General features: G+C 45.9%; 1 protein-coding gene across 1 annotated transcript; it reads left to right on the top strand.

Annotated features, from left to right (window-relative positions):
• The first annotated feature begins 282 nt into the window (after window positions 1-282).
• LOC137447761 (myosin-1B) lies at window positions 283-21,171 on the top strand. Its single transcript, XM_068151635.1, has 38 exons — window positions 283-501; window positions 593-736; window positions 1,065-1,221; window positions 1,784-1,811; window positions 1,910-2,027; window positions 2,108-2,200; window positions 2,314-2,377; window positions 2,459-2,557; window positions 2,661-2,764; window positions 2,841-2,979; window positions 3,201-3,319; window positions 3,417-3,566; window positions 4,197-4,367; window positions 5,037-5,346; window positions 6,385-6,458; window positions 6,749-6,836; window positions 6,923-7,040; window positions 7,847-7,970; window positions 8,056-8,192; window positions 8,465-8,720; window positions 10,656-10,898; window positions 11,006-11,182; window positions 11,268-11,413; window positions 11,501-11,591; window positions 11,680-12,069; window positions 12,682-12,808; window positions 13,545-13,663; window positions 13,989-14,185; window positions 14,479-14,662; window positions 14,749-14,914; window positions 15,093-15,217; window positions 15,412-15,720; window positions 15,822-16,025; window positions 19,214-19,339; window positions 19,435-19,605; window positions 19,695-19,799; window positions 20,080-20,175; window positions 20,885-21,171. The coding sequence occupies exons 1-38, from the start codon at window positions 298-300 to the stop codon at window positions 21,038-21,040; spliced, it is 5,829 nt and encodes a 1,942-aa protein (XP_068007736.1). The 5' UTR covers window positions 283-297; the 3' UTR covers window positions 21,041-21,171.
• The last annotated feature ends 1,718 nt before the right edge of the window (window positions 21,172-22,889 follow it).

The following is a 22,889-nucleotide window of genomic DNA, read 5'->3' as shown; positions in this document are numbered from 1 at the left end:
GTTAATTCAACAAACAAGTGGGGAAAAAAACACAGAAAGCATTCCTTTGGAGTCATTCCATAAGCCTAGGGATCTGACTACATCAAACAGAAATTAAGGGAAGAAAATGATAGAACAGAGCTCTGAATGAGCAAAAAACTGGAAGATCCAACTCAGTTGGTTCATACACAGAGCAGAGCACCAACTAATCCACTGTGCTGGGGAGCTGTCCTTTCATCATGCACTACCGTAATGTATTTTCTACCCTCACAGGTACTTCTTGTACTACCCCTAGTGAAGGGAAAGCAAACAGCAGCCATGTCGTCAGACGCTGATATGGCCATCTTTGGGGAGGCTGCTCCTTACCTCCGCAAGTCAGAGAAGGAGAGGATCGAGGCCCAGAACAAGCCCTTTGATGCCAAGTCATCTGTCTTCGTGGTGCATGCAAAGGAGTCCTATGTGAAAAGCACAATCCAGAGTAAAGAGGCAGGAAAGGTCACGGTCAAGACCGAAGGTGGAGAAGTGAGTAAAAAATCCCCAAACAACACTTAAGAATGCAATCTAATCCTACTGTGGGCTTTTAGATGGCAAATATCTCTCCTGTCTTTGTCAGACGCTGACTGTGAAGGATGATCAAATCTTCTCCATGAACCCTCCCAAGTACGATAAGATCGAGGACATGGCCATGATGACCCACCTGCACGAACCCGCGGTGCTGTACAACCTCAAAGAGCGTTATGCAGCCTGGATGATCTACGTAAGTAGCAGCAGCAGGAGAAGGTTCTTGCTTTTGAGGAGCTGAAGACATCTGTCCATCTCTCCAAAGATCTTCCTGATTTCTTGCCTTCTTTTCTCCTCATTTATCTATTTCTCCTTTCTTTCTTGAATGTTTTCCTCCTCTCCCTTTTCTCCACATTTTTACCTTTTTTGCTCCTGTGCTATATGTTAGCCATACTCTGACAGGTCATTCCTCCACTTTGTGTTCTCTTACTATCCTAGTCTCCCCAGAACATTATTCACCTTTGCCTTATCTGTCAACTCTCCTCAGCTTTCCAAAACTAGCATCATGTTCCCCTTCCCCACAGACCTACTCGGGTCTCTTCTGTGTCACTGTCAACCCCTACAAGTGGCTGCCGGTGTACAACCCGGAGGTGGTGTTGGCCTACCGAGGCAAGAAGCGCCAGGAGGCTCCTCCACACATCTTCTCCATCTCAGACAACGCCTATCAGTTCATGCTGACTGGTGAGTCCTTGACATCCCTCACAGCAATCTAAACCCAGAAACCTCACTGATCTCCCTGGAGCATGTGACAAGCCAGCTACAAACATCACTGAGATGTTTGTCTGAGAAACTGATTGAGTTATGCAGGAATTAATTTGCAGTGAAACTGACCCAGAAGCTTGCCTGGGCTCAGCACTGTGTCTTGTTTGCACTTTATTGCATGAAACCCTACACTCTGCACTGCACAAACATTATCTGACTGCGACATTTTGCACTGAGAAGAACTGCAATTCCATATAACCTCTTCTTCAACACAGGTAGGCAGCTGGGCTAGATTTCTTGCTGAGAACTGTGCGAAGGGCAGGTGGGCATAGAGCTTGTGTGAGGACTACTCTACACATAGTTGTCAAATTATGCTGTCTACTGTTGGTAACTGGAAGGGAATAAGGTAGTCCCCAATTATTAACTACTTGGACTACTACTCATGGACTTTTTAGAAGAATCCCCAACTTACATTTACAGCTGTATTTCTTGTTCAGCTTAGGACAACTGCTAACAGTCTCTGTGTTTCTGCCTCTCACAGATCGGGAGAACCAGTCCATCCTGATCACGTAGGTACCCTCCCTGCTTGGGTCCCTGCGGGGCTGCCTGGTGCCAGGGGACCTCCTGCCTGACCCCAGGCTCTCTGCTTCTCCCTTTGCTTTGGCAGTGGAGAATCCGGTGCAGGCAAGACTGTCAACACCAAGCGTGTCATCCAGTACTTTGCAACAATTGCAGCCAGTGGGGACAAGAAGAAGGAGGAGCAGCAGCCAACAGGCAAGATGCAGGTGAGGTTCTATGCGTAGGAACCTGCACCTGTCAGACTGATCTGTGAGCTCTATCATGACATTAAGATTTCTATTTTAAGGGGACACTTGAAGATCAAATCATCAGTGCCAACCCACTGCTGGAGGCCTTTGGCAATGCCAAGACCGTGAGGAATGACAACTCCTCTCGCTTTGTAAGTTGTGGCCTGGCACAAAACAATTTCTTTCCTGTCAGCACGCTGCCTCCAATATTCTTGCAGTCAGGACTGCCACAAGAGACCTCCACTGACTTTTCTGCTCCTCTCAGGGTAAATTCATCAGAATCCATTTTGGTGCCACGGGAAAACTGGCTTCTGCTGACATTGAAACCTGTAAGTGACCATCCTGATCTGGCTCTTTCCTTTCCAGCCTTCCTTGGGTCTTTGCTAACTCACTCCTACCTTCCTTGCCAGATCTGCTGGAGAAGTCCAGAGTCACTTTCCAGCTCAAGGCAGAAAGAAGCTACCACATCTTCTACCAGATCATGTCCAACAAGAAGCCAGAGCTAATTGGTAGGAAAGATCACAAAGTGCTCCAGTCAAGGTCAGGGGACAGCACTGCATTCCGTTATGAGGCACTTACATTTGAGCTGTTGGTGTTTTGTCTGCCTTGCAGAGATGTTACTGATCACCACCAACCCATATGACTACCTGTATGTGAGTCAAGGTGAGATCACAGTTCCCAGCATCAACGACCAGGAAGAGCTGATGGCCACAGATGTAAGTATCACACAGAAGCTTTCCTTGGTGGACTCTCACCTCTAACAGGCACTTACCCAAGTGACTCTTTTGGCAGAGTGCCATTGACATCCTGGGCTTCACTCCTGATGAGAAGACAGCCATCTACAAGCTGACAGGGGCTGTCATGCACTACGGGAACCTGAAGTTCAAGCAGAAGCAGCGTGAGGAGCAGGCAGAGCCGGATGGCACAGAAGGTACCAGCAATGCCTGTTCAATAGAGTGCAGGTTACACCAAACCCTTCCTGCTCCAAGCAGTAACTCAGGCTCAGAACCCTGCCCTCAGCCTGCTCCTCTGCCCAGGTGCTGCTGCTGCAGAGCAGCAGCGTGTCCTAACCAGCGGACCTGGCAGGGAGAGCACAGCTCAGTGGAAGAAGCAGAGCTAATATTTGATCCTGCTTTATGCTTACATCCTTAGTTGCTGACAAGGCTGCCTACCTGATGGGTCTGAACTCAGCAGACCTGCTCAAGGCCCTCTGCTACCCTCGAGTCAAGGTTGGCAATGAATATGTGACCAAGGGTCAAACTGTGCAGCAGGTAAGTAACAAGTGATGATAGAAAACAGATGCCATGAATAAAAACCTGAATTTTCTCATGCCTCTGATGGGAACTTTTTTCTTTTTTCTTTTTTTAGGTATACAATTCAGTTGGTGCCTTGGCTAAATCTGTCTTTGAGAAGATGTTCCTCTGGATGGTTGTCCGCATCAACCAGCAGCTGGACACCAAGCAGCCCAGGCAGTACTTCATTGGTGTGCTGGACATTGCTGGCTTCGAGATCTTTGATGTAAGAGGAGGACCTTCACAGAACTTTCCTCAAACAGGCATTAAGAAACTGCAGTAGTTTGGGTTTGATATTTAATTATTTTGTAAAATATACTCTTCTTTTACATTGTGGATTGTTTTTATTTATTGGATCATCCTGGCATTCCTGTAGGAATGGCACTCTTTTCCTTCTCATAATCTGCATTGTCCCTCAAGGGCTGCAGATTTTTAGAGATATTTATTGTTGCATGCAGAAGTTAAAATTGCAGTGAAAACAAACACAGAAATGTTGGACAACTGACAGGTAATAGCAGAATGAGATTTTTGAGGAAGGTAAAATAAGCCACTGTGAAGGAACATTTTGTTGACGGTGAAGCCAGATACCCTCTGACTTCTTGAGAACAGACTGGCAGTGCAGACAATTTGAAGCAGATGAAAAGATGTGCTTAGACTAAGCTCTGAAACTCCTTTCAGAGCTCAGAAATATGTTGAGACCCAGCAAAAGTATAGGATGAGGCTGTCCAGTCCTGTGACTAAAAATTCAGGATCCCAGTCAGGGAGATATTAATGGGTTGGAAATCAAGCCTATTGGAATCTGGCAAGTGTTTCTGAAACTGAACTGTACCAGTAATTAAATCTCTGCATTCTGCAGTTCAACAGCCTGGAGCAGCTGTGCATCAACTTCACCAACGAGAAACTGCAACAGTTCTTCAACCACCACATGTTCGTGCTGGAGCAGGAGGAGTACAAGAAGGAAGGCATTGAGTGGGAGTTCATTGACTTTGGCATGGACCTGGCTGCCTGCATCGAGCTCATTGAGAAGGTTCTTGAACCCTACACATTTAATAGTTTTCCAGATGTAAAATGCAAAAGAAATCTTCTATGCTCAAATTAGATCACTCCAATGTGTAGCATTCACACTTAACACATCACATAATATTAGTTTTTTCTGGGCTCCAATATTTCACATTCATTTTTGTTTGCTTGTTACTTGACTGCCTGTGGGATCCTGTGACATAGTCCATACAATTTACATAGGACAAAAAGGCCTAGTCACTCTTCTGGAGATCCTACTCAAACACAGGTACTTTGAGAGAGCATAGTGAGTGAGGAGATACACTGAGTGACTCCTGGTTTAATGTGTTTAAAGACATTGTCTTTCTTGTTTCCTGAAAAAATCATCTAGGAAGTGTAACATCATCTTTACATCTGAATGCTACTGATGTCACTCATTTTGCTTTCCATCTTCAGCTAATAAGCAAACAGTAAATGTGCTAAATCTTTATTGCATCTCAGCCTTGAAACCTACATTTGAGTTTGTTTTCATATGACTGATGGCACATCCACAATGCGTGGAAAATTCTACAGAACCAAGAGCAGGCATTCTGAGGAAGGGCTTTTGCATAATTTTTGTCTTCAGCTTCTGTCTCATATACATTTTCTCTGCTTCTCACTTTGACACTGTCCTATCACATGTTCCTATTTCTCCCAGCCCATGGGCATCTTCTCCATCCTGGAAGAGGAGTGCATGTTCCCCAAGGCAACTGACACCTCTTTCAAGAACAAGCTCTATGACCAGCATCTGGGCAAGTCCAACAACTTCCAGAAGCCTAAACCTGGCAAAGGCAAGGCTGAGGCTCACTTCTCCCTGGTGCACTATGCTGGCACTGTGGACTACAACATCACTGGCTGGCTGGAGAAGAACAAGGACCCTCTGAATGAAACTGTTGTGGGGCTGTACCAGAAATCATCCCTGAAGACACTGGCCTTGCTCTTTGCCTCTGTTGGTGGGGCAGAAGCAGGTGATTACTTTGAAGTTACTTCTACTATAATTTACAGGGCAAATATTATTTACATTGCAAAAATTAAACTCCCAAAAGTTCATCTGCTTTTTGGAACTTGTTCACTCTGTTCCCTAGAGACCTTAACTACATCTGTAGGGTTGAAGGCTGGTACCACAGTGACACAGGCTGGTTGTCAAACAACATTTCTGCAAGATGGGGCACTCCCAAACACTTCAGAGAATGCAATGCAATGCTACAATTATGCATACCTTTAGGTGTCAAGATATATAAAGGCTGCATTTGATGTGCTAACTAGCTATTTATTTAATTACAACAGCACCAAAAAGCATAGGAAATACCAAATCCATAGTCTACCTTGGCCACGCTACCCAAACCTCACACACACCCCCCCCCCCCAAAACAGGCCTCAAAATCCCAGGCCTGCATGCCCTCCTCCTCTGTCCCATACCTCCCTAACCAGACCCAAATGATGCAGTGAAAATTAGCTTGCCCAAGGCTAGGGCCAGGCTGCAAACCTCCTCCACACAGCCAGAGATAAGGCCTTGCAAGTACAGGAGATCAGAGTGTGAGGGGAAAAAAAAGGCAGAACCAAGAGAAATGCCCAATTTTTATAGAGATGCAGGACTTACAGCATTGAAATAGCAAAAGATTACAGCTTCCAGTGCACCTCTGGAGTCTCTAGTCACATCTGGAGGTCCTCAACTCTGTGGCTCTTAAAGGCATCCAGCTTTAAAACCACAACACTTACTATACCACAGTTTTATTTCTTGTTTGCATTTTCTTAATTTCAGCTGGAAGCCATTTTGCTATCATCTGAAAAAAATCAGGTCTCAGGTTGTAACTTTAAACACTGTATGCATTGGGCAGTTCTGACCATGTTATTGCATTTCTTCTGTTAGGATGAACACACAATTTTTTTTTCAGATTCTAACCAGGTACTCCTGTTGTTTCTTCCTTTCTTGTGTTTTTTGTTTGTGTGTTTGTTTGTTTTGCTGTTGTTGTTGTTTGTTTTGTTTTGTTTTAATTATTGTTTAGAGAGCGGAGGCGGTGGCAAAAAGGGTGCCAAGAAGAAGGGTTCCTCTTTCCAGACTGTCTCAGCTCTTTTCCGGGTACTGTCAAATAATCATCATAAATTTTACTGGAGAGCTATACAGCAAATTCAGTTCAGTTTAGATTGATCTAATACACAAAATCCTTGGGTGGGGAAAGGCTAAAGGCTTGTGCCTCTTAGTAAAAAAGGTTTCACTTTGCATCCTTGGAAGTATTCTTCCATAAGTGCCTGAAAGTTCTGTAAAAAAACCCAACTGATGATGGACTTATTGCAGTGGTTTTATTCCATCTAACACTGGGGTTGTCTAAGTGACATTTTGAAACCCACGTCTTTGCTTTTGCTCTTAAGGAAAATTTAAACAAGTTGATGAGCAACCTGCGAAGCACACACCCCCACTTTGTGCGATGCCTCATTCCTAATGAAACAAAAACACCTGGTAAGTTGTTCAGATTCAAAGGTGCGGTAAATCAGCTCTCCTCTGTGCAGTACAGTGAAGTAGCAACTCATGACGTAATCTCTTAGGTGCCATGGAGCACGAGCTGGTGCTGCACCAGCTGCGTTGTAACGGCGTGCTGGAAGGGATCCGCATCTGCAGGAAGGGATTCCCCAGCAGAATCCTCTATGCTGACTTCAAACAGAGGTCAGATTCTGTGTCATCCATCCTCCATAACATCCATCAATGCTGAATAATTTGCATTTCCATGTTTTCTAACTGCTGTGGGAGCTATGGGAGGGATTCACTGTACTTACCTTTAGATATATTAAGACCAGTTGCCCAAGTTAGTCACACAATTTCTTCCTATTGCTGACCAGAATAACAGACATTTTCAAGGGGCAATTACTCATTTCTGTCCTTGATTCATATTCTTGTACGAGATAAAGCATTTTTTAAGTGACTGTCCAGAAATACAGTTGACTAGCTTAGACTTGATTACATCCTGGGTGGCAAAGTAAGATGACTTGTAGCCATCAGCAGAGAAATGTGAATAAAGAAACTAGAGGATATTCTAGGCTAACAAAAAGACTAACAAAACAAATGAAACAAAAAGATCTTGTTGCTAGTTCTGTGTGAGCTGGAAACTATTTAGTATGTACTGCCACGACTGGGAGTGAAGGATTACTTCTCCTCTCCATGTATTTTGTTCTTGCATGTAAAGTTCTTATTTGGAAACAAGGCATTAGATAACAGGATATGTGAGATACATCAGCACTTGCACATGGAAGTAAGTACTCACTCTGTCTTAAGAATTCTGGGACTAAAGAAAGTGCAAGTTTTTTCCTAAAACCATATTTCCCCATGAAAATGTGATTTCTGAAACAATAGAACAGAGCTCAGGCTCATTCACTTCTCTTCCACCTTCAGGGAATCTCAACAATGGTAGTAGTTAGGAGGAGTTTGATGAAGTTTTCAGGAATCTGACCTTCATACTCTACTTCCTCCCACAGATACAAGGTGCTGAATGCCAGTGCCATCCCAGAGGGACAGTTCATTGACAGCAAGAAGGCTTCTGAGAAGCTCCTTGGGTCAATCGATGTGGACCACACCCAGTACAAATTTGGCCACACCAAGGTACAAACCCTCCTTGACTCACTCTTTGTGTGCCTGTGCTGCGCTCTGCCTGGCAGTCAGGTGCTTCAATGTTCTCTTTCTCAAGGTGTTCTTCAAAGCTGGGCTGCTGGGGCTCCTGGAGGAGATGAGGGATGAGAAGCTGGCACAGCTCATCACCCGCACACAGGCCATGTGCAGAGGTTACCTGATGAGAGTGGAGTTCAAGAAAATGATGGAGAGGAGGTAGGTAATTATTTTGCCTGCTAGGCCAATCCTCATGAGGTTACAAAGACATTAATTAATTTCAGCTTCTGGAGGTGTTCCTTTTCTTTTACCATGAAATGGAACCAACCATCTGGACTTCAAAACTGTCCATGGAGTGTTTATATACAGAGGGACCAGACTAGAGCTATACAATATTATATGTAGAGCTTCATGTTATCCATATGAATGTATGCAGCTAAATACATCTTATAAATTTAAAAATATGTAGCATCTCTTTTATTACCCTGCAGGGAGTCCATCTTCTGCATCCAGTACAACGTTAGGGCCTTCATGAACGTCAAGCACTGGCCCTGGATGAAGCTCTTCTTCAAGATCAAGCCCTTGCTGAAGAGTGCAGAGTCTGAGAAGGAGATGGCCAACATGAAGGAGGAGTTTGAGAAAACCAAGGAAGAGCTTGCAAAATCTGAGGCCAAGAGGAAGGAGCTGGAGGAGAAAATGGTGGCCCTGCTGCAAGAGAAAAATGATCTGCAGCTGCAAGTGCAGGCTGTGAGTATTGCTAACGTTTTGTAATGTCCTGTGCAAAAGGTAAAGGAACAGACACATTACCCCCAAACAGTAAATACTTTAAAAATATACACATCCTTTATGAAACAGGAAGGAAAATCACAAAGAAGATTTAAGCTGAAATCTACAAATATTACTAAATCTGTGATGTATCATTGCACTTTTAAATCAAGAGAGAAGTAAGCAGTTTCTGCTTCCTAAATATTACCATTAGCAGCAAGACCCTTCCAAATCACAAAGGGCAACTTCCAGCAGCAATTTTCATCTCTTTGTAAAATTGTATTTGTTACATAAATTTTGATATCACCTGGTAAATGAAGTTGAGATTTGGAGAATCAAGTGGATTCAGGTGGAGTAGGAGGGGCTGAGAGTGTCAGGCATTTCTCCCTCCTCTGTGTCTCTGCAGGACAAACACTGATGAAAGTGGAAGTGAGGTCCTCCTCTTTTCCCCTAGAAATAAAAAAAGTAACCACAATAATCCCCTTAATTTTTTTTTACCACTAATGATCAGAATTAATGTAACACCATTCTGATGTCTAAAGGGCAGAAGTCTGCATCTGAGCCAGCAGTCTCAGGTTTTATTTATCTTTGCCAATAAGACATTCATTTGCTGAGAGCATGATGCAAGTTATCCACTAGCGTACATGTTTTTGGCTGAATGGACTGCAGTGTGATACCCTGACAGACTTTGAAATCTACATGAGGCAAACTCCAGCCTAGCTTTCTCACTGAGCTATAAAAAGTCTTCTTCCTGGATGGTGTTCATAGGATCCCAGGATGTTAGGGGTTGGAAGGGACCTCTGGAGGTCTTCCAGTCCAACTTCCCTGCCAGAGCAGGACACACAGGAACACATCTAGACAAGGCTTGGAAGTCTCTAGAGAAGGAGACTCCACAACCTCTCTGGGGAGCCTGTTCCAGTGCTCTGTGACCCTCACGGTAAGGAAGTTCTTCCTCATGTTGAGGTAGAGCCTCTGTGCTATAGTTTCCATCCATTGCTCCTAGTGCTAACTCAGGCCACGAGTGAGCAGAGGCTGTCCCTGTCCCTTCCTGCCTGAGCCCCAGTCCTCAGATATTGATAGACTTTGATCAGATCCCTCTCAGTCTTCTCTCCAGACTGCACACCCTCAGGTCTCCCAGCCTTTCCTCACCAGGCAGTGCTCCAGTCCCTTCACCATTCTAGTAGCCCTCCCTAGGACTCTCTCCAGCAGATCCCTGTCCCTCCTGAACTGTGGATCCCAAAACTGGATGCAGCTCCTCAGTAGAGCAAAGACAAAAAGAACAAGCAATATGTAGAAAATGAAGATTACTTCTTAGTAACTTGCACCTTAGAATGCAGGCCAGCTCAGGGATTGAGACTGCCCTGGTTGAAGCCAGCCTCCCTTCCAAACAATTCTTGACCACAAAGACTACAAAAATGTCTGATGCTGCCTTGGGGATTGTGATCTTATCACAGAATTTTGCCAAAAATAAATACTAAATTCCTACTCAGTAAATATATTTGGGAGAGTTGCAATAAGATTTTCTCAGCTGGATATTGGAGATTTTAGCATTCCAGCTTTAAACAGGACATGCTTAAAAATCTGCCTGCATGGTTCTCTCAGTAGCACTACAATGCCAGCTTCCAGGCCAATCAAATGCAATATAAATAAAATTATTTTAAGATACAAGGCAGATACCTGATTTCAGGCTCTGACTTCAAATTAATGTTGGAGTTGCATGAGCAATTAATAAGCTCTTTAAAAAAATGCTCAGAGCCTGTATTTTCAGCTGGAGGCAGCCCAAGGCAGAGAGATGTAGTTACTGAAGTTTAAAAAAGAAGGATATTGCAAAGCTGTTTTGAAAAATAATAACCACATGTTTGAAATAAGAGAAAGTAATTCTTTGAAAATTCTTCTGTTCAAATGATTCACATCTAGGAAGCTGATGCTTTGGCTGATGCTGAGGAGAGGTGTGACCAGCTCATCAAAACCAAAATCCAGCTGGAAGCCAAAATTAAGGAGCTGACAGAGAGAGCAGAAGATGAAGAAGAACTCAATGCTGAGCTGACAGCCAAGAAGAGGAAACTGGAGGATGAATGCTCAGAGCTGAAGAAAGATATTGATGACCTGGAGTTAACACTGGCCAAGGTGGAGAAGGAAAAGCATGCCACTGAGAACAAGGTATGAGGCAGGAGCTGTCACTCACAACTCAGCAAAGAACACTCTGCTCTTCCAGGACTCCTGTACTTTATACTTCCTTTATTCACACCTCTCCCTTCTTCTCAAAGGTGAAAAACCTGACAGAGGAGATGGCAGCCCTGGACGAGACCATTGCCAAGCTGACAAAAGAGAAGAAAGCTCTCCAAGAGGCTCATCAGCAGACACTGGATGACCTGCAGGCAGAGGAGGACAAAGTCAACACTCTGACCAAAGCTAAAACCAAGCTGGAGCAGCAAGTGGATGATGTAAGCACCCAGGCAAAGAGCAAGAAGAGGACAGGTGTGGAGTTGGAGCTGTGTGGCAGAGCACTGATGGCCTTCTTGTCTTTAGCTGGAAGGGTCCCTGGAGCAAGAGAAGAAACTGCGCATGGACCTGGAGAGAGCCAAGAGGAAACTGGAAGGAGACCTGAAGATGAACCAGGATTCCATCATGGATCTGGAAAATGATAAGCAGCAGCTGGAGGAGAAACTGAAGAAGTAAGTGAGGCTGTAGGGCAGCTGAGCACTGTGCTGCTGAACTTGTCTCTTTCCTTTGAGTTCTAACATGGTTTGCTTTGCTCAAAGGAAAGACTTTGAGATCAGCCAGATCCAGGGCAAGATTGAGGATGAACAAGCCCTGGGCATGCAATTGCAGAAGAAGATCAAGGAGCTGCAGGCAAGTCTCTGTTGCTTCCTCTCTTTCACCTAGACTCAGGTCAGGCAGGAGAAGGCCATGGGTGTGAAGGGTCTCTTGTGTTCCCCAGGCTCGCATTGAGGAGCTGGAGGAGGAAATTGAGGCCGAGCGAACCTCTCGGGCAAAAGCAGAGAAGCATCGAGCTGACCTCTCCCGGGAGCTGGAGGAGATCAGTGAGCGCCTGGAAGAGGCAGGAGGGGCTACAGCAGCTCAGATTGAGATGAACAAGAAGCGTGAGGCAGAGTTCCAGAAGATGCGTCGGGACCTGGAGGAGGCCACGCTGCAGCACGAGGCCACGGCTGCCGCCCTGCGGAAGAAGCACGCGGACAGCACCGCTGAGCTTGGGGAGCAGATTGACAACCTGCAGAGGGTGAAGCAGAAGCTGGAGAAGGAGAAGAGTGAGCTGAAGATGGAGATTGATGACCTGGCCAGTAACATGGAGTCTGTCACGAAAGCCAAGGTACTACTTCATAGTAATTTGAACTTAGTGAACTACTCATAGTTTAACATAGAGATTTGAGTTACTCTTACTTTAACATAAATACTTGCAATTTACAATTAACGTACTTTATTTTGACATTGGCATAATAAGATATTTCATCCTTAAGATGATAACTAAAACATCTCACCTGAAGCACTTAATCTAAGAAACTGTATGGTCTCATTGCTTGGTTCAGAACATTGTGATGGTGAAATGAAAGACACTGATCAGTCCTTTAGTTTCTTCTAAAGTGTAAATTACTCCTCCCATTCTCTGCCCTTTTTATTTCTGTTTGAGTTCTCTTCCCTTAACTAATGCAATGACAAAACCACTAAGAACCCACCAGAAAATTACATTAATTCCTCATATCAGTGTCCCATCGTTCTTCTTGGCCATTGAAAATGTGGAGGCACATTGATAAATGATACAGGTGTTGGAACTGGGGATGCACACTTCAGAGGAAGATTCAGCAGATGATACACTTTGGTCTTACTTCTAAGTTAATGGCTTCTTTTCTGCCATTTCTGAAACTTCAGGTTCTCAGTAATTACATTTTAAACTCTCAATCATTTTCCTTCTCCCTGCACACAGGCAAACCTGGAGAAGATGTGTCGCTCCCTAGAAGATCAGCTGAGTGAAATTAAGACAAAGGAGGAGGAACAGCAGCGCACAATTAACGACCTCAGTACTCAGAGAGCTCGGCTGCAAACAGAATCTGGTAAGACATTTCTGTTTTTTAAGGGAGCAGTGCCTATAACCTGGGTTTTAAAATGAAAGGTCAAAATGGCCTGGCGGTCTTGCTGGAAACTAAAGCTGAATATGAGCCAAAAATGTGCTGTGGCAGTGCTAGGCTCCTCAGTATGAGACAGATTTGGACAGCCTGGAGCAGGGCCAGTAACATATTAAAGGGGCTGAACAACCAGTCATGGGAATAACCTCTCCAGGAGAGTGGTAGAGTCTCCACCACTGGAGCTTTCAAAGACACAACTGGATGGAGTAGCAATCTCATCTAGGAGCCATTCCCATGAAAGGTGGAACAAGATGATCTTCTGAGGTTCCTTGCAACCCGCACTATTCTGATTCAAAGAAGAGATTATACATCCCATGACTGAGACTCCACTCTTCTGCTTCCCAGGAGACACTAAGCAGAGATCAGTGATACACCTGGTTGCATACATGATGCAACACTTGTTCTGTAAGCTTAAGGCTTAAAGTGACCACTGGACTTAGCGCAAACTTCCAGTGAGGCTGTTCAGATGTTGGAGAAGGGGGCATCATGTATCTCACTTCTTGCATGTAAGATCAATTGTTTGCATACTTAGAAATGTGGATAGGTCTCAGTGACTAGGATTCCAGGAAAGGGAAAAGAATGCTTTATGTGCATTTTAATTATCAAGATTAACACTTTTAAATAAGCCATTAAAAGATTCTTTTACTCATCTGAACTCTCCCAGGTGAATATTCACGCCAGGTGGAGGAGAAAGATACTCTGATTTCTCAGCTGTCAAGAGGCAAGCAGGCATTCACCCAGCAGATTGAGGAACTCAAGAGGCACCTGGAGGAAGAGATCAAGGTGAGAAGGATTTCCAAATTTCAAAGTATCCATTGGATTCCTTCTGTTAAGGAGGAGCTTCAGAAACAACTGAAATTACAGAGCCAACAAGATGAGAGGGACTAAAATGAACCACGTGGGCAATGCAGCACAGGACTTCCCACACTGCCTTTGGTGACCCTTACATGCAGTCTGTCCATGATGACTTCTGCTGCTTCCTGCCTCTTCCTTTCCCACTCAGGAACTTGCCATCTTTCTCAGAGAAGAATGATCCAGTGTCTGTCAGCATTCCACTCAGCACATTTCCCAGGGTATCTCCATTCCCTCTTGCACTATTTCCCCTCAGGCCAAGAACGCCCTGGCCCACGCCCTGCAGTCTGCTCGCCACGACTGTGACTTGCTCCGGGAACAATATGAGGAGGAGCAGGAGGCCAAGGGGGAGCTGCAGCGAGCCCTGTCCAAGGCCAACAGTGAAGTGGCTCAGTGGAGAACCAAATATGAGACGGACGCCATTCAGCGCACGGAGGAGCTGGAGGAGGCCAAGTACGTGGTGTCAGGGTGTGAGGAAGCCAAGGGAGACTCAAAGGCAATGTTGAAAGAGACACAGCCAGACACTCCAGAGAATAAGTCATGGATTTGATTGAGGAAGGGTAACAGAGATGGGGAATCTTATCCTGTACAAAGTTGAGTGACTTAGTAAAGGCAAATGCAGAGGACAGGATGAGTTAAAGCCTTCACTCTGTGTGACTGCACACTTCAAAACAGTTAAGGTTGCTCTGATGAAAACCACAATGATTCCTCTGTGCTAACTCTGAGCTGTGCTTATCTCCCCCCAGGAAGAAGCTGGCACAGCGCCTGCAGGAGGCAGAGGAACATGTTGAAGCTGTCAATGCCAAATGTGCCTCTCTGGAAAAGACAAAGCAGAGGCTGCAGAATGAAGTGGAGGATCTGATGATTGATGTGGAGAGATCAAATGCTGCCTGTGCAGCTCTGGACAAGAAGCAGAAGAACTTTGACAAGGTCTTTTGGGCTCAAGCCCTGGGGTTCCAGGGTAGAGCATGTCCTCCTGACCAGCACAGCCATACTCACATCCCATTTCTCTTCAGATCCTGGCAGAATGGAAGCAGAAGTATGAGGAAACGCAGGCTGAGCTGGAAGCCTCCCAGAAGGAGTCTCGCTCTCTCAGCACAGAGCTGTTCAAGATGAAGAATGCCTATGAGGAGTCCTTGGACCACCTGGAAACGCTCAAGCGGGAGAACAAGAACTTGCAGCGTAAGTGCCTGGCCCTCTGCTCCTGGAGGGGCTTCCTTGCCATCCACCAATCCCCCACATACACTGCTCCACCTGGCTGTGTGCCTGCAGGTGACCAAGGTGGCTGTCAGGTTGGTGTGGCAGGGCCCTTGCCATGCTGCTCTGTGCCTGCCCCTTCCATTGGTCTTTGCTCCCACAGAGGAGATTTCCGACCTGACGGAGCAGATTGCCGAGGGAGGAAAGGCAATTCATGAGCTGGAGAAGGTCAAGAAGCAGGTTGAGCAGGAGAAATCTGAAATCCAGGCTGCTCTGGAGGAAGCTGAGGTACAGAAGGATTATTTATTGCTGGTTTACACATCTTGTATCTCATTATAAGCACTGTGAAGTCATTCCCAGACAGAAAAGTAAGCGTATTTCTATAAAAGTGTAGAGATACTATCTAAACATGTCTTCCCTTTCTACTCAGAGCTTCAGGTTCATAATTTCTCACTTAAGTATTCCAATTTATTCTTGTCCAGGCCTCCCTGGAACATGAAGAGGGGAAGATCCTGCGCCTCCAGCTTGAGCTCAACCAGGTGAAGGCTGAGGTTGACAGGAAGATAGCAGAGAAGGATGAGGAGATCGACCAGCTGAAGAGAAGCCATCTCCGAGTGGTGGAGTCCATGCAGAGCACCCTGGATGCTGAGATCAGGAGCAGGAATGAAGCCCTGAGGCTGAAGAAGAAAATGGAAGGAGACCTGAATGAAATAGAGATCCAGCTGAGCCATGCCAACCGCCAGGCTGCAGAGGCACAGAAGAACCTGAGGAACACTCAGGGAGTGCTGAAGGTCCATTGAACATAAGTTGCTGACTGATAAATGTCTTAGCTGGTACTTTCAGTGCCAAACACTTCTGAATCTTCTTACACTTTCTTTCAATGGCTCTGCAGGATACTCAGATCCATCTGGATGATGCTCTCAGAACACAAGAGGACCTGAAGGAGCAGGTGGCCATGGTGGAGCGCAGAGCAAACCTGCTGCAGGCTGAAATTGAGGAGCTACGAGCAGCCCTGGAGCAAACTGAGAGATGCAGAAAGGTAGCTGAGCAGGAACTGATGGATGCAAGTGAGCGTGTGCAGCTCCTCCACAGCCAGGTGAGTGCAGCTGGTGAGAAGTTACATTCTTGGTAATAGGGCAACACTTGTAAGCTTTATTCCAGTCACCACTGGAGGCTCAACTTTGAAGACAAGAGTTAGTGTTTCTGAAATATCCACCACAATCACACACACAACCACACAGAATGCATCAGGTTGGAAGGGACAACCCATTCCAGTGTCTCAGCATCTTCATAGTAAAGAAATTCTCCCTAATCTTCAGCCTAAGTCTACCTTGCCCTACTTTCAAATCATTGTCCCTTCTCCTATCATCACAGGCCCTTCTAAATAGTCCCTCCCCAGCCTTTCTGTAGGACCACTTCAGATATTGAAATATAGCTATAAGGTCTCCCTGGAGATTCCTCTTCTCCAGGCCAAACAGCCCCAGTTCCCTCAGCCTGTCCTTGTAGGAGAGCTGCTCCAGCCCTCTGGTCATCTTTATGGTCCTATTCTGGAGCTGCTCCATGTCCTTATGTAAAAAGCCCCAGAGCTGGACAGAGCATTGCAGGTGAAGTCTCAGCAGAGCAGAGCAGAGCAGAGGGGCAGGATCCACTCTCTCCACCCACTGGCTACATTTCTTTTGGTGCAGCCCAGGCTGCCATTGGCCTTCTGGGCAGCACTAATATGATACTCCAATGGTACTGGTAAGATGATGATACTAACAGGGGAATGACAGATCTTTGCTCAAAAAGTGTGTACATTGCCTGTGGTTGTGTTTGATGAAACCCATGCTGTCACATTCTCTGCATCTTAACCCCCAGAGGGCAGACACTTAGTCACAGGTACCATATATTTTTTTAGTTACACATGCCAAATGATTTTCCATTGTAGCAGTCAGGGGCTGAAACTGAGACTACAGCAACATTCATTCCTTACACGGCTGAAATGTCACACCAGGGGATCCTCATAGACTTGCAAAAATCTGCTGGTTCACTCTAGCAAGAAACTTGGGATGAACTGCTTGGCTAGGATGTAGCCCATGTCAAGTAGACTTTGACATGAGCAATGTATCACAGCAGTCACCCAGCAGGCAAGTGTTGAAACCTATGGAGTATGCCCAGCCAACATGGATTTAGGAGGGGCAGGTCCTGCCTCTCCAACCTGATCTCCTTCTATGATCAGGTGACCCACCTGGTGGATGTGGGGAGGCCTGTGGATGTGGTCTACCTGGGCTTCAGCAAGGCCTTTGACACCGTCCCCCACAGTAAACTGCTGGCTAAGCTGTAAGCTCATGGCTTGCACCGCAACACTCTGTGCTGGGTTGGGGACTGGCTGGAGGGCCGAGCCCAGAGAGTGGTGGTGAATGGTGCCACATCCAGCTGGCAGCCAGGCACCAGTGGCATCCCCCAGGGATCAGTGCTGGGCCCCATCCTGTTCAATATCTTCATTGATGAAAAGGGGTTCTTGTATAACTAATGTGTTTTAAAAGGCATCTGAAGAAAGGAAAGGAAAGCAGTGGTGGAACAAATGCAGTAGAGACCCTAAATACAAGGACTAATGTGGATGCATGATGGCATAAAGTGTGAGAATAGGTAGTTCTGAGGGTCAGACAGAAAGATGGTGCTATGAAGAAAGGCTGAGAGCATTGGAGTTGTTCAGCCTGGAACAGAGAAAGCTCTGTGGAGACCTTATTGGGGCCTTCAGTAATTAAAAGGGGCCTGTAAGAAAGATGGGGTGGTCTTTTCATCAAGGCATGTTCTGACAGGGCAAGGGGTAATAGTTTTAAAATAAAAATGTGGCTCAGTTGGTAGTGCATAAGACCCTTAATGGGAAGGTCATGAGTTCAAGCCTGCAGTGGGCAGTAGTGTCCTCCCTACTCTAGTCATGAGGTCTGTGGTGACAGGTTGGACTTGATGATCTTTGAGGTCTCTTCCAACCTTAGTGATACTGAATACTGAATACTGAATAGATGATCTGGATGAGGGGATTGAGACAGTCATCAGCAAATTGGCAGATGACACCAAGTTGGGAGCAGATGTTGGTCAGTCAGAGGGCAGAAGGGCTCTGCAGAGGGGCCTCAACAGACTGGACAGATGGGCAGAGGCCAACAGGATGGAATTTAACAAGTCCAAGTGCCAGGTGCTGCACTTTGGCCACGGCAACCCCAGGCAGAGCTACAGGCTGGGGTCGGAGTGGCTGAGAGCTGCCAAACAGAGAAGGACCTGGGGGTGCTGATTGACAGCCGCCTAAACATGAGCCAGCAGTGTGCCCAGGTGGCCAAGAAGGTCAATGGCATCCTGGCCTGCATTAGGAATAGTGTGGCCAGCAGGAGCAGGGAAGTCATTGTGCCCCTGTGCTCAGCACTGCTTAGGCCACACCTTGAGTCCTGTGTCCAGTTCTGGGCCCCTCAGTTTAGGAAGGACATCGAAACACTTGAATGTGTCCAGAGAAGGGCAACAAGGCTGGGGAGAGGCCCTGAGCACAGCCCTGTGAGGAGAGGCTGAGGGAGCTGGGATTGTTTAGCCTGGAGAAGAGGAGGCTCAGGGGTGACCTCACTGCTCTCTACAACTATCTGAAAGGTGGTTGTAGCCAGGAAGGGATTGGTCTCTTCTCCCAGGCAATCAACACCAGAACAAGAGGACACAGTCTCAAGCTGTGCCAGGGGAAGTTTAGGCTGGAGGTGAGGAGAAAGTTCTTCACCGAGAGAGTCATTCGTCATTGGAACGGGCTGCCCAGGGAGGTGGTGGAGTCCCCATCCCTGGAGGTGTTCAAGAGGGGATTGGATGTGGCACTTGGTGCCATGGTCTAGTCATGAGGTCTGTGGTGACAGGTTGGACTTGATGATCTTTGAGGTCTTTTCCAACCTTGGTAATACTGTGATACTGTGATGTCTAGTTTCAAATACTAAATGTTTCCCCTCTTTCCAGTCAGTATAACTGGATTTCCTTTTCCTAATTATGTTGAAAAGGAGGCATTTTGCTGTCTTCAGTCCATTTTTATTACTTCCCTGTGCCAGACATGGTGGATAAGATGTAGCACAGATCATACTTCTATGTACTCCTTTTCAAATGAATAAATTAATTGTTGGATTAACAAAGGACATTGTTCTGCAGTGACAAGAAATGTTGCAGAAAAACCTGCAGTAATGACTTCTCACAGAATGATGTCTGAAAAGATTCAAAATGCTGGAATGTCCTTGATTTGAAATAATGAGCTTGCAAAAACAAACCTCTGATGTTTCTCTGCAGAACACCAGCTTGATCAACACCAAGAAGAAGCTGGAAACAGACATTGCCCAAATCCAGGGAGAAATGGAGGATACCATCCAGGAAGCCAGAAACGCTGAAGAGAAGGCCAAGAAGGCCATCACTGATGTGAGCTGGGGACTCCTTTTGGTGCTGGTTGTGGATGAATTCTGCCCCAAAGTGTCTCCAGCACCAAAATGGCTTTGACCCTTTGCTCTACTCAGGCAGCCATGATGGCAGAAGAGCTGAAGAAGGAGCAGGACACCAGTGCCCACCTGGAGAGGATGAAGAAGAACCTGGACCAGATGGTGAAGGACCTGCAGCACCGTCTGGATGAGGCTGAGCAGCTGGCCCTGAAGGGAGGCAAGAAGCAAATCCAGAAGCTGGAGGCCAGAGTGCGTAGTAGGGCTGGGATTGGTGTGTGAGTGAGGAGATCCCTTGGAGAGGTGTGAGGGAAGCTGCAAAGTTGGGCTTGTCCTTGCAGGTGCGAGAGCTGGAAGGGGAGGTGGATGCTGAGCAGAAGCGCAGCGCTGAAGCCGTGAAGGGTGTGCGCAAGTACGAGAGGAGGGTGAAGGAGCTGACCTACCAGGTAAGGCAGGAGACACAGCCGGCCTGACAGATCCTTCTTGCAGGAAGCCAATATGTAGCCCTTAGGGAATTCTTTCTGTCCCAAATCACAAAGTTAAAAAGGAGAAGACTGAAGATCAGAAGAAATCCTCTTTCTGCTCACATTAGGAAGGCCTGGGCTATCAGCTTTGTCCTACCGGACAGCAGTGGCCGACAAGCAGAGTTACTTTCTGTTTCACATAAAGGGCATTCAAAAAGGAGGGGTAATAAAGGTGCTTCACTCTCTTGTCCTTCTCTTTAAGTCTGAAGAAGACAGGAAGAATGTTCTCAGGCTTCAGGATCTGGTGGACAAGCTCCAAACAAAGGTGAAATCCTACAAGAGACAAGCAGAGGAGGCTGTAAGTATAGCTCTGTGCAGTCAGTCCCCACCCAGGTAGAGGCAGAATTCTGTGCTGCTGCTTTTCTCTGCACAACTGCTCAAATGTTTAACTTTTTTTGTTTTTCTCTTTGCACACTCTGGAAGGAACAGCTGAGCTGTTCTGGCTGAAGGCCTCATAGGTCTAGAGGGCTGTAAAATACAGTGTCTATGAGCAGTACTGTAGCACAAACAGCAGCAAAGGCTCAGATTAGAACCATGGGAGTAGATCTCTGTTTCCTTTCACCATATTTATTCCATGTTTCTGCTTCTCAGGGAAAAAAAAAAAACCTTACAAAATGTAATACATTCTTTTATAGCAGTAAATAAATGATGAGTGGAAATATTGATATATGGAATGGAAACAACTGCAATTAGATGTAATTATTCAAACAGCCCAGTGTGCATTAGCACAGAGATCCTGCTTCAAAAGGAACTGGACAAATTGATCTCTAGAGATCTATTCCATCCCCTAATATTCTGTGACTCTGTGAGTCATTCTGTTCCTTTGGACTCCCCAGCTTCACCAGCGACAATGACACATCACAATCTGCTTTATTTTATGTTTTTAATTTTCCACTATGTAATGGCAAATCACCAAGGCATGCCCAGTGCAGTGCTGCAGTAGGAACATTATTAAAGCATTTTAAACCCTACTTTCTCTCTCTCTCTCTCTCCTTCTCCCCATACAGGAGGAGCTGTCCAATGTCAACCTCTCCAAGTTCCGCAAGATCCAGCACGAGCTGGAGGAAGCCGAGGAGAGAGCTGACATTGCAGAGTCGCAGGTCAACAAGCTCCGCGCCAAGAGCCGCGAGTTCCAAGGCAAGAAGGCAGAAGGTGAAGAGTGAATGCCTCCAGTGGTGCAAAGTGAGAGGACTGCACACAATGTGAAGTTCTGTCACTCTGATTTTGCAGTCGCTGCCTAGTCCTTCAGCAGTCTCTAGCTAATCAATGCCTAGACAATAAAAATCGTAGCGCTTTTCCCATGGAAACAATTTGAAGTTCGTTGCTGTATTTTAGTTATTATCCTGAATTCTTACAACTTTACATTTTCCCTTATTGAAATGCATTCAGTTAAAATTTTTGCTTCAGGTATTTTCAAAATGTTTCAAGCAGGGAAGTCATTCTGCCCTGTACCCTGCACTGGTTAGGCCACACCTTGAGTCCTGTGTCCAGTTCTGGGCCCCTCAGTTTAAGAAGGACATTGAGACACTTGAAGGTGTCCAGAGAAGGGCAACAAGGCTGGGGAGAGGCCTTGAGCACAGCCCTGTGAGGAGAGGCTGAGGGAGCTGGGATTGTTTAGCCTGGAGAAGAGGAGGCTCAGGGGTGACCTCATTGCCCTCTACAACTCCCTGAAAGGTGGTTGTAGCCAGGAAGGGGTTGGTCTCTTCTCTCAGGCAACCAGCACCAGAACAAGGGGACACAGTCTCAAGCTGCGCCAGGGGAAGTTTAGGCTCAAGGTGAGGAGAAAGTTCTTCACCGAGCGAGTCATTCGTCATTGGGATGTGCTGCCCAGGGAGGTGGTGGAGTCACCGTCCCTGGAGGTGTTCAAGAGGGGATTGGATGTGGCACTTGGTGCCATGGTCTAGTCATGAGGTCTGTGGTGACAGGTTGGACTCGATGATCCTCGAGGTCTCTTCCAACCTTAGTGATGATACTGTGATACTGTAAAGTGATCAAAGCAGACATCCTGCTTCAGCCTGCCCACGGAATGCCATTTCAGATTTACTTAAGGGAGAAAATGATTCTCTCTGTGCAGCAGAAAGTAATAAACCTGCAAAAATTCTGCTTCAGGAACACAACAAATTTTAAACCAAAGGCTCTGCCCATAGAATAAGAATTTATTGCATCTTCTGCTGACCCAATCCAATAATTGATTATTCTGTTCAATCATATCTGTGATTTGCAAGAGGTTTGTGGGTTTTTTAGGGTAAACCTTCAAACCACTTTGAACATTTAGGACATCAGAAGGTAGAGGACATTTAAGCTTAAACTGAGGTCTGCTTTTAACTCTCTTCATGAAAGTGATGCACAAACCAACATTCCAAGAGTAGCACAACCAGCTACAGGCATTCATTGTCTGTATTATGTTCTCAGAAGTCCCCTGGACCTTCTAAAGCAGTCAGGCAGCCACTTAGCTTCTATTTAGTCACCTGGGCAACCCAGATGACTTTGCCTCACATTGCCTTTGCCTCACTTAGAATGTGGATTTTCATTCATTGTAGACATCAGCATACATCAGCGAATCCATGGTCACCTCTTTGAATACAAGGAGAAATTGCTGTCACTTTCCCTGTCACAATCTAATAGTTAGGGCCCAGCCTGAAGGGACTTCACCCACTGATGTTGTCTCGTGATTGTGTCATATTCCCCCTGGAAATAAGATAACTGGAGAAGTCAAATCAATCATTCCTGTTGAAGATCTTCTGCTGTGCCTTCTTCAGGAATGAAAAAAATAATAATAATGTGCAATAAGAATGCCCAAATGGTCTCTGTGGAGTCACAGAGAATAGACTCATCCTGGAGAAGACTAACTGCACTTTACAGACCCAGCAGCACTATTCAGTGGCTGGCATAGTGTAGCATAGGCCTGTCCAAGTCCGTTGTTGACTGGCATGATGAACCTGACAACTTGTCAGAGTTTTCAAGCAGTAAGTAAATTCAATCATCTTAATTTTGATTAGGGCTATACCCAAA

Source organism: Melanerpes formicivorus, unplaced genomic scaffold (assembly GCF_026170545.1).
Source record: "Melanerpes formicivorus ecotype bairdi unplaced genomic scaffold, bMelFor1.0.p_v2 SCAF_21, whole genome shotgun sequence".
NCBI classification, from domain to species: domain Eukaryota; kingdom Metazoa; phylum Chordata; class Aves; order Piciformes; family Picidae; genus Melanerpes; species Melanerpes formicivorus.
The sequence above is the reverse complement of the archived record's forward strand: the minus strand, read 5'-3'. Positions and strand labels throughout refer to the sequence as shown.